At 43.6% G+C, this 12363-nt stretch overlaps 1 protein-coding gene across 2 annotated transcripts in view; it reads right to left on the reverse strand.

The window, feature by feature from the left end:
- The window catches only part of PRDM2 (PR/SET domain 2), a 107406-nt gene that overhangs the window by 62200 nt on the left and 32843 nt on the right, over positions 1-12363 (reverse strand). For both annotated transcript variants that reach the window (XM_081256028.1, XM_081256029.1), the window contains one exon: positions 8391-8517. In XM_081256028.1, coding sequence (XP_081112154.1) covers positions 8391-8517 — 127 coding nt within the window. The remainder of the gene's footprint in view (positions 1-8390; positions 8518-12363) is intronic.

Here is a 12363-nt window from a genome sequence, read left to right on the forward strand (position 1 = left end):
TATTAACATTAATAAAAGCAACCGTCCTTGGAAGCACGCAGAATATGAGCAGATAACGTGAATGCCAGCAGGAGCACCATGTGAGTCTGTCTGAAGCTGCAACTCCCAGTTCCCCACACAACCTTTAACAGTTAAGAAATGGCTATTAATTTTTAACCAGCTTGAGGGTATCCTTGGGGTATTTATCCAATTCCTCAGTTCTTTAGAGGCAACTTCAAATGTAAAAATATATACACTCTCCTCTCTGTAATTCTACTGTGAACATGGAAGTTCACGTATTGGGTTGGCCAAAAAGTTCCTTCGGTTTTTTGAGTAAAAATAAAAGACACATTTTTCATTTTCACCAAGAACTTTATTGAGCAACGTATTCACTGTTCTGTTCCACTACCCTCTGCCATTTTTCAGGAAACTTCATAATCCCATCTTCCCAAAACGTTTTATCTTTTTGAGCAAAAAACTGTTCCAGGTGCCTTTTACAGTCTTCTAGGGAATTGAAAATTTTTTACATTAAGAGAATTTTGTGTGTTTTTTTTTTTTTTTTTTTTTTTTTGCGGTACGCGGGCCTCTCACTGTTGCGGCCTCTGCCGCTGCGGAGCACAGGCTCCAGACACGCAGGCTCAGTGGCCATGGCTCACGAGCGTAGCTGCTCCGCGGCATGTGGGATCTTCCCAGACCGGGGCACGAACCCGTGTCCCCTGCGTTAGCAGGTGGACTCTCAACCACTGCGCCATCAGGGAAGCCCCCGTTAAGAGAATTTTGTAAAGACCAAAATAAATGCAAATCCGAAGGTGCAATGTCTGGTGAATATGACAGAGAAATCAGAACTTCCCACCCAAGCTTTTTTGTCTGGTCATCAGAGAAACACGCATTGCATTATCCTGATGGGAGATTATGCATTTTCTGTTGACTAATTCTGGATGCTTTTTGTGAAGTGCTGCTTTCAGTTGGTCTAATTGGGAGCAGTACTTGCCGGAATTACCCGTTTGGTTTTCCGGAAGGAGTTCATAATAGAGGACTCCCTTCCAATCCCACCAAATACACAACCTTCTTTGGATGAAGACCGGCCTTTTGGTGCGGTTGGTGGTGGTGCATTTCACTTGCCCCACAATCTCTTCCGTTCCACATTATTGTACAGTATCCACTTTTCACCGCCAGTCAGTTTGTTTTAAAAATGCAACGTTTTCGTTATGTTTTAGTAGGGAATCACATGCAGAAATACAATCAAGAAGGTTTTTTCACTTAACTTATGTGGAACCCAAACATCAAAGTGATCAACATAACCAAGCTGGTGCCAATGATTTTCAGCGCTTGATTTGGATATTTTCAGTATGTCGGCTATTTCTCACGCGGTATAACATTGATTCTTCTCAATTAATGTTTCGATTTGATCGCTATCAACTGCAACTTGTCTAGTGACCATGGAGCATTGTCCAGCGAGAAATCTCTAGCACAAAACTTTGCAAACCACTTTTGACACATCTGATCAGTCACAGCACCTTCTCCATACACTGCATGAATCTTTTTTTTTTTTTGCGTTTAGGCTGCTTTTTTACCTTTCTTGAAATAATAAAGCATAATACGCCGAAAATGTTGCCGCTTTTCTTCCATCTTCAATATTAAAATGGCTACACAAAAATTCACCAATTTTGGGCTTCCCTGGTGGCGCAGTGGTTGAGAGTCCGCCTGCCGATGCGGGGGACGCGGGTTCGTGCCCCGGTCCGGGAAGATCCCACATGCCGCGGAGCGGCTGGGCCCATGAGCCATGGCCGCTGAGCCTGCGCGTCTGGAGCCTGTGCTCCACAACGGGAGAGGCCACAACAGTGAGAGGCCCGTGTACCGAAAAAAAAAAAAAAAAAAATTCACCAATTTTGATAAGATTCTTTTTAAACGCACGCTGATATGACAGCTGTCACAACGCAATGTAACAAAACTGTTTCAACTGAAGTTAAAGACAACTAAGCGCTTACTAGAGCCATCGTACGGCAAAAACCCAACGAACTGTTTGGCCAACCCAATACTGTAACAGCTCTGTAAACAGAAATGTAAAACTGCCTAAGGAAAGGAAATACACGATAAGTTTTAAAAACAATAATGAATTCACAATGTAGAAAAAGAACCCAGTATTCTCATCTAGGCAAAGCACAGCAAAATTTTTTTTTACTTTCAAATTACAATTGGATTTTTAAAAATCAACCATTTTGAACTCCCTACATTCAAGGTCCTTTTACCTTTTAGAAAGCTTAATCATAATTAATCCTTTTTTTCTGTATGAGGCAAGTCTCACCTTCCAGTTTCCATATGGACAGGAGAACCAGGCTAACAACCTTGGAGCACAGCGTATTTCCTAACACGCTCCATTATGGTATATATTAAGAATTTTGCAAATTCATCCCCTAAAATACAGTTGAAACTCTGCCAAATACTTTGAAAAACTGTAGTTAGTCCATAAATTTCCCTATGAACAAGGTTATGCACAGCACGAATCAAAGGCACAAAAATATCAACCAACTTCTTTACCTAAATTTAGAGCAATTCAGTAGCAGCAGAAGTAGAATTAGAAATTGAAAAACTTCCTAGATTCTTACTGTTGAAGAAACATTAAAGCTGCACTAAGCTTTTAAAAATAGAGCACAAAAACAGCAGGATCAACCAGGCAGGCAACCGTCAGAGACAGGTCACCCAATGTTCAGCAAAGGCATCACTCAGCTAGAGGCAGCGAGAGCTCCACTGGGGACCGACTAGGACACTGCTCACGTGGGCCCAAGGCGACAAGCTCACAAGCCATGTAACCTCTAATGCTGGGGCCCTATCTCCACAGGATCGTAGCCACTTGCGACTGCCCCAAGCCCTGCTCCAACACTTGCCAACAGGAACTAGGGATGAGCGCCCTGTAAGTGGGCGCAGGACCTGCACACCAGGCACCCAGAAAGCTCAGGGCCCATCTGCAGTCATCCTCAGGCACCACGGCTAGGCCTCTGTCATTCAGCCAGGCCTCCACGCTTCAGCTGTGGCCAAGGAACCTCGAAAAGAGCTGTCGGCTACTGGGGAAGGTCAAGACATCAAACCCCACTGAAGCCCGCCTGTTCGCTTTTATTAAATGTATTCTCCAACTTTCACTTTAAATGGAACCGGTGCTATCATTTCTGCCGTTGTCCCCCACAGGCAGACGCAGACAGAAAGCAGAGTATTCTGAAGAAGAAAAGGCACGGAAAACCTCGGCTCAAGCTCTGACTCTTGACACTCGTTGGCAGACAGAGCTTGGACAAGTTATCCACCCTTGCTACGTGTCCATTTCCTCATCTGGAACTGGTACAAACCACGCAGAAGTAGAGGCTAAATGGGAATACCCACGGGAGCGCTCAGTACCACTCAGCACTGCTCAGGGCTCACTGCTCCGTCTGCCTGCAGCACCGCACAGCCCATGAGGCTCCACCTCTCCATCAGAGCCTCTTGCTGCATCTCTGTTTCTACTTGTTGTCCAGCAATGTCCTGTGACCTCTCATGTCCCCGTGAGTTTCTTTCCCCAAGTCTTTCTTTCTTCCCCTCCTCAATGTTCTTCACAGGAGTCCTCCCCACTGTGCTCTGCTTTTCGATCACAAAGTAGCATCACCTCCTCTCCCAGAGGGCTCCTGCCAACCCCTTCCCTATTCTAGAGCCTGTACACACATCAACTACAACACCTAGTGAACCTGACCCACACTGAGCTGCAATAAAACAGACGATAAACTCCTCCCTGGATGTTTCACTCATCTCTCTCATCTCCCCTACCAATCCTCCACTAAGTGCAGCGCTGGTGGAAAGGGGCCAGTATGTCCATTTGCCCAACTGAGTTTCATACAAAAAGACTCATGTGGGTTTCTAGGTGGCTCTCCCTATACACCACCCCAGCAATAAATAACCAACACTGCTAAAAGAACACCCAATCCGGTCCTTCTTCCTGGAGCTCTCAGCCCCGAGAACTTGACAGGGCCCACCCCTGCGCCAGTCAAGTCACAGCCTCTGAAAGGCTATCCCCGGCTACACGTCCACGGTCACACCATACGTAACCACCTGCAACACACACACACATTATTAACATTATAAGATTTGTCTTGTTCATCTGTTGGTTGGTTGTCCCCTCATTCTCCAGAATGTAAATTCCATGAAAGCAGGAACCTGGGTTATGTTAGCTCTCTGCTGTAGCTTCAGCACCTAACAAAGTGTCTGACACAGAATATACTTGTTAAATAACAAGGCTGGGGGATGGGGGGGATATCTCCAGGTTTTTTATGTGAACAATTTTAATTATGGAAACATGAAATATTTCCTTTTTAAACTGGTTATAATTTAACTGCTCTGTGGTGACTAAAAGTCACTTAGATAAATACTGAAAACTAGTTGATCTCAGGGACTATTTACAGCTTTTAGAAAAGATTATGTGAACCTGCTAAGTGATCTCACAGCAGTGTGCTCTTTATAGTTCGTTACTGTTTCTGCTACCAACTTTGTTTTCTTAACTGTCTGGCTATTAGCTATAAAACTACTTGCTGCTACAAATAACTCTTCTAATTTCCTCCTTCTAACTTGCTATCAACAGGAAAGTCAACAGGTTAGAAGTAGGCCTAAAGTAAGAGAGAAGCAGCCTACAGTGAGGCCCTGCCATGGGAAGGGAGAGGGAGGACCCACTGCTTCCTTAGAGCTAATACAAGCGCTCCATAAATACTGGCTGATTAAATGACTCACGAGCTCAGTAGTTCCTCTGCAAGAATCACGTAAGTAACTAACCGTCAGCCACATTCTGTCAGCGGCACTCACAGGTACCACGGACCCACATGCTGCACAGAGATGTTCCTTGTTATTATCTCTCCTGCTCTTGACAGCAACCCAGTGAGGCTGGGTATAGCACAAGGACCATTCCATGTTATGACACCTACTTTTAAAGCTATGGAAACTGCACCCCCATTAAAAGTGACGTGATTTGCCCAGCCATACACCTGGTAAAAGCCCAAGAGTCCCATGTTTTTCATTCCTTCCGCTAAGCCCATGTGCATCAAGACACTGCTGCTTCTTCAGAGTAAAAAGAACTCTGGGTAAGGTTCTTATGTAGCCAGAAGAGAGCAGGGCAACAGCATTCTATTATAGTCCGTATTTTAAAAGAACATTTGCCAACAGTCATTTACTGCTCACAAGCAAATTCAATCCCTCATTTCTCAGTAGCAGACAAGGAACAGAAATCAAGACGATAAATACTTCCAAATTTGGCCTTTCTATGTTCAGATCACAATCTTCCCATGGATTAAATACGAATATTTCAGTGAGATATTGAAAACCCAACACTGAAAACCCTCCCTTCCTTTCTACCTGAAAAGTTTAATCTGTCCCACCCAAGGAACTTCTCACGCTCAATCTCATTACAGGGGCTGCTCAGACATGTAAGAAGTTAGGCTGAATTACAAAGGTGAGAATCCAGAATTCTAGTTCAAAATGCCTAACATACGAACACCTTTGGTCACTGGCAAAACCGCATGCTCCCTGGTCAGAGACAATATGAACTGTGTTCTCACAGCACTGTGTTCTCTTCATTGCATGAGTCTTTGTTTGCCAATCAACAAATTATTTATTGAGGGCCTGTTCCATGCCAACCATCTAGGCCCTGATCAGTAACTTACTGATTTAATGTTTGTCTCCCCCACTAGACTACAGGCGCCAGGAGAAAAGTTACTGCTGCTTTTTTGCTCACCATTGTCCTGTACGACCTAGCAGAGCACCTGGCACATGGCAGGGGCTTAACAAACATTAGTTCAATGAATGACTGAGAGACAGACAGAGGCAGAGAGATAGAGACACAGAGGGAGAGAGAAGAGGAGGGGTCACACTTTGTATGCAAAGGAATCAGGGCTTTCCACTGCCCAGAACACGCCGCATGATCCACCAGCGATCTGATGAATTCTGAAAGGCACCACATGCAATGCACAGCTGTAGGCACAGCAGCTGTCATGCAAAGGATCAGAGGCCCAGAACTATGAAGAATTCAGCCCTTTGTTTCTCTCTGCCTGCCTCCTAACCAAAATGAAGTTAGGTCCACTGTCAATCTACCTGTCAGCTGCACGTCTTCAACATCTGGCTTTCAGAAACACTAAATTAATATTGCTACTGAATGAAATTTATGTTGATTTATTCTCTGACATCACTGCCTGAAAAGATATTTAAATGTCTGAGGTCACACATAAGACCTAAATAGAACCAAGTTAGCATAAAAAGTTCTCCATTTCAGGTCTTTGTAAGCTATAAATTAGCTTTCACAGAGTATTTAACTTAAAAACAAAAAAGGTCTGACTATTTAAACTTTAGATCATAAAGAGCAAACACAGCTCCTTACCAGTAAGCTATTCAAAACAGATTGTTAAGTTCTGAGAGGGAGCCTCATGTAAGTACTTTAACTAAAACTTAAGATTCAGTCGGTTATACACAGCTCGGAGTAGTTATAAATAACAGGATAATAAGAAATATAAACTACTTAACTCAATGCAAAACCCCAGCAATATGGGCAGGTATAAAAACGAAGATGTGTAAGTTCATGTACCACTAATAAAACTTATTTTCAGTTTTTTCCTCCACATTCAAATAAAAAAAAATTAAGGAATAAATAAAAATCTATGAAATGTTCTAAACATGCACACCAAAGTACGCTTAACAGAGAAAAGCATTAGGATGAAGTTGCTATTAACCTATTAACCTATGACTATATTTAAATACATGAGATAGTTATGCTTAGTAACAGAGTAAAGATCCGCTGCCCTCCAAACTCCAGCCCCTGCAAATCACAGCTTACCTAGAAAGGCTGGTGACATTAGTTATACACAAAGTGAACACTAAATAAAGGAACAATTTAAATTATGTGAAGAGTTTGCAAACAATTATGCGTTAAGCCTAACAGCAACAAAAATCTCAAACCTCAAAACAGTAAACAACAACAAAAGCAAACAAACAAAAAACACCTGGCAATTTTCTAGACCCTGATCATCTGATTCATGATCAAAGCATTTAATGACCTAAAACTGACGAAATCGAGTTAGATAAACAGCGAACATGTATTCAGTAAAAGGCCTAACAAACTCCCTTGGATGGGTTATTGATTATACCGTATAATACAAAGAATATGTAATGGAAAAATCAGAATAGACTTTTTTAACTTCCTGCCTACATTTTTAAATGTTACTTTTACATTTTTCCAAAATCAAGTTTACATTATGATTTTATTTACAGTATGACTTCCACAATTCACTTGGCAGTGTTCTAAGTAAAGGCTGGACTCAAGTTCAGATGGCTACAAACATTTATTTAAGACTTAAGGCGGGCAAAAAAAAGAAAAAAGCAGATTTATATTAGTAAGAAACTACCATACCCCTCGCCTTGGCATATAGTCAAACAGGGCTCTACGAAAGATTCACTAATTAATATTAAAATTCTTCATTAAAAGAAAACAAAACAAAACAAACAAACAACGTGGAGAACGCCAGCTGGAAATATGATATATCCAACCAAACTATTTTCCTCCCAGAAATTATCCCCTGCCTTCTGTAAGTGTGACTACACTTTACCTTTTGTTTGAAAACATTATAAAACAAAATAAAACGGTTGGAGTTGAGTCAAAAGTAACAGCACACCGTTCAACTTCCATTTTGTTAATGGCCTAATTTTAAAAAGATCTGCGCTGAAACCTTCGCCAGCCGCGAGTGTTGCAATCGTGTGCAGCGCAGTCTTGCGTGGCGTGGAGTGGCCCAGGGCCCGGCCCGGGGAGGAGTGGGGCGGCCGGATGGCAGGGCCCGACCTGGGCGGAGCGGCAGTGTACGGCCCGGCCGGCTCTCCCTGCCCCGGGAGGCCAGTGCATCGGCCGCAGCGCGTCCGGCCCTCCCGCACAGTCCGGGCGGATGGACACGAAGCCGCCGAATCTGCGGACCTGGAAATGTCACTCTCGGAACACATTTTATGACGCATTGCTGGCGAACAGCACAAAAAGCTAAGAATATACCGGGCGTGTAGTGTACGGCTCTGGAGAGACCGACCGCCGCTCCCACCCGCAAGTCCAGAGACCTGCGCTGTGGGCAAGGGAAGTGACAACTGGCCTCGGGCCCCCCGCGGTGCGCGTCCGCTCACTTTTCCGCGCCCGGCTCCTCCACCCCAAGTTAGAAAAGAGCTCGAGCGCAGCGTCCGGCGCCGTGATTCAGCAACGCCGGGGGGGAGGGGGGAAACTGCACGCGGGGGGGGGAGGTGCGCGGGGGAGGGGGGTGCGCGGGGGAGGGTTGGCACCGGGTCCGGAAAAGGTCACTGAGAGCTGCGGGTGCTGCCCGAGCCCGGATTCGGCCCGGGCCGGGCAGCCGCGGGGAGCAGGGGCGGCGGCGGGCTCCTACCTTTCCTGCTTTTCGGGGAGCTCCTCTTGCTCCGGGCGCTGGCTCGCTCTTCCTCAATCGCAGCTGCTATCTCGGGGTTGTCTTCCCCATTGTACCAGACCAGGAGCTCCTCGCCCGGCGCGATTGGCTGCGGGGAGAGAAGAGACAGGCGCCGGGCCAATCAGAGCGACGGTTGTTGGCGGGGCGGGGCGGGGCAGGCGGGCGGCGCTCCCAGCCGGGCCGCCCGAGGCCAGCCCGGCAGGAAGAGCTCCTCCGCCTCCGCGGCCGCGGGCCGGGCGACGCGGGAAGGGACCCTCTGCTGGAGGGAGGACCTCACTTCCCGGCCGCCTCCTCCCCGGAGTGCGTCCGGTGGATGTCGGGATCTGATAGGATCGCTTTAAACTTAAAACTGCCATATGTTCCGGAATCTTACTGTTGGAAGCCTCACAACTATCCACGCAGAAGGAAAAATAAGCCACGGAACCTCAATGTCCACGAAACCTAAGCTGATGAGAAAATTAAAGCATAATTTAAAACACCCTGGCAGTTTGGAAGACGTGAAGAAAGCTAATTATCAGCGCAGGTTTCAGAGTCCAAGAGCAAGTTAAGCATGATAAGACCTACATGCCAGTGCACATTTATAATGCACCGCTAATTATATCACGGAAATGCTAAAAGAAGAGGCGGTGCTGAGGACGCGAGCGTCCTGGCAGTGTATTTGTCTCTGCTCTGCTGCCAACCTGCTCCGGTCCTTGGAGAATTCACTGCCTTGCCCTCTACTACACCTCGAGTCTACAAGACAACTTTTAAATTTAGAAAGAAATGCCTAAAAATACCTCACGTGTCATGCTCCTAAAACATGAATTCTTAACAGTCATGTACCCCACCACCATGCTGATTATACCTAGAGGACAAGATCGTGAAGAAAAAATATACTGAGTGGAAAGATTACACTCCTAAGTAACATTGAAGGAAATGGCTTATTGGTTTCTCTCACAATGACTCATCTGTTCAAAAAGTTCCAAGAGTATGAACACAAGTAAAATTCCACCAAAAACCCAGTGAATAAAATAAAAATCCATGAGTCCATACTGATATGAATGAATGAAGAAATGAATGAATGAATGGACAAGTAAATAAATAAGAAGGAGAGCCCTTCCTATAGTAGATCCCAACTAATTAATGAAAAAGAAATAATGGAATTAGAAAATCACAACTGGACAATCATCACAGATTAATAATTGATTTAGGCAAGAATCACCAATGGATGCTAAAACTAGTAGATTAAAGTTTGAGGAATAACAAAATATTTGCATGGTCTCAAAATATCTCCCCATAAAACATTTATTAATGACAAAGAGAAAAACAGTACCTTTATAACAAGACCAGTCAACATCATATGCCTCCTGATATGATGCACAGAAAATACAGCATCACTTCTGGAGATGAAGTGAAGCATCACTTCTGCTGAAAATGCATAAATGTAATTCAATCATGATGAAACTTAAGAGAAGGCCAAACTGTGGGACATTCTACAAAAATTACTGATCAGTTCTCTCAAAACTGAAATGTTATAAAAGACAAAGACTGAGGTGCTACACAAACTAAGGAGACCAATGAGACATCACAACTGAATGCAATGGAGTTTTCTTTGCCTAAAAGGACATGATTGGAACTGACAAAATTTGAATAAAGTGTATAGATTAGCTTATAAAACACTGTGCCAGTGTGAGCTTCTTGATTTTGACCGCTGCACTATAGTTATGGAAAAGGATACCCTTGTTTTAGGGGCAGGAGGAATTCCATCTAAGATGTCCATTTAGAAACAACCTAGTTCTTCACTTCAACATACCTTCTAGTCTAGATAAAGTCTTTGAAAGTAAATATTATTTTGTTTTATTCTCTGCAGAACTCAATGTTTATATAGTCCAAATTTTAAAATATTCTAAATTCTTTAAGATAAAAGAAAAAGCCACTGTTTCCTTTGTTCCTCCAAGGATGGCTAAAACCTGCCATTTTTTTATCTTTAAACCAATGTATTATTTCCCTTCTTGAATCAGTTACACCTAAAACAACAAAAAAACTTAATCTAATGTATAAAATCTTAATGAGTTAAAATAGCCATTACAGATGCCTTTTTGGCACTCTTATGAGCTAACCTGTTTTTGTTGAAGGAATGAGCTTCTTTATTTAAGTAAACTATTTCTAGCTCCAAATGTATATATAGTATGCTGCTTCTCTATATTTTTGTTACAAGACACATATTTATGAAATGGTGGTATCATATAATACTTTAAATGATTAGGGTTTGCAGAGATATGTAAAGTCTTAAATAAAACAAAAGTAAAAAAGAACATGCAAAGGAGTGAGGGAAAGTATATTCCCCATTTCTTCCGAAACCAAACAGCATAACCAGCACGCTGGCTAGAAGAACCTACTGGACACCTTCGAGATTCCTCCCCGACTCAGCCTAAGCGTCTACGTTCATTCCACTCCAACCTTGTGCAGAGGACTAACTGTACTAGCAACAGGGTGAAGTTAAATATCAGCACAAACTCTCTACTTAGGAGGGTACAATTTTGTTGTTGCAGAAACCACAAAACACCCCGGTATCTGTTTTTACCTCAAATCTAATATACAATTTCTAAATGGTTGTTAATGAACTGAATAGTTATAGCTAGATTAGGAGCAACCTGATTTGTTAGCTACTGAACAACCTTCAAAATTGTTAGCAACTGAGATGATCATTAACATTACTGAGCTATGTACTTCCCAACTCTCTATTAAAACAGCTACACAAATAACAGGGCTTTATGAAGAGGAAAATAATACATCTTTTAAAATCAACGACTGCTTGCTTCTGTACTGTAGTTTTTTCTTCTGCACTGCTTAGCGCATTTAAGATTTTGTAAGTCAACTTTCAGAAGAAAATTTATGTCCTTAAACACAGGAAATATAAACCCACATTAAAAGAAATAAAGTCAAAAGTCCAAACAACCTTTTTTAAAATATATTTTGATATTTAACAAAAAACAACAGGAAGACTTTAAACTCTTCCTTTGGGTTCTGACAGGCTTATAGAATGAAGCACTCTCTCTTCTCTAAATATCAGTAAATATAAACTTGAAATTTTACCAGACCAATTAGGTACAGGCAAGGGTTGCCATAAATATTCCTGACAGTAGGTCAAATTAAGAGAAATACTCCAGGGCTTCCCTGGTGGCGCAGTGGTTGAGAGTCCGCCTGCTGATGCAGGGGACACGGGTTCGTGCCCCAGTCTGGGAAGATCCCACATGCCACGGAGCGGCTGGGCCCGTGAGCCATGGCCGCCGAGCCTGCGCGTCCGGAGCCTGTGCTCCGCAATGGGAGAGGCCACAACAGTGAGAGGCCCGCATACCGCAAAAAAAAAAAAGAGAAATACTCCAGAATTATGAGAACACACAAAGCATTCCACGCTTACCCACCTACCATCTATCCCCCAGCGTGATCTTTTAAAAGTCACGGGTCAGACAGCTTCAATTCTCAAATGGGTGAACTGAAGACTAAAACTCATACGTTTCCCTTCAGGCCAGCCGGCCCCCCGATCTGGCCCCTGCCCACCTCACCAGCCTCATTCACCACCTCTCCTTGCTCTAGCCAAACCAGCCTTTGTTCTATTCCTTTAAAACAAACAAACAAACAAAAAAACCCCCAAAATCTAGCTTATTCCCACTTCAATACCTTTGCTTCTACCAGCACCCCTCTTCCTGAACTGCTCTTCCAGCAGAGATCTTCGAGTGGCTGGCTCCTTCCCATGCCAGTGGGGGAAGAGAAGAGGTGCCCCCATATCTTGTCTTCCCTGACCTACCAGAGCTAAAGCCGCCCTCCCCCTACCTGGACAATCTAACACATTTTATTGTCTTCAGTGCACTTATCACTACCTGAAATTATTTTGTTTACTTATTCACTTGTTTATTATCTGCCACCTCCCCCATAAACTGGAAGCTCCATGAGA

This window comes from Mesoplodon bidens, assembly GCF_964165515.1.
Source record: "Mesoplodon bidens genome assembly, chromosome: 2".
Taxonomy (NCBI): Eukaryota; Metazoa; Chordata; class Mammalia; order Artiodactyla; family Ziphiidae; genus Mesoplodon; species Mesoplodon bidens.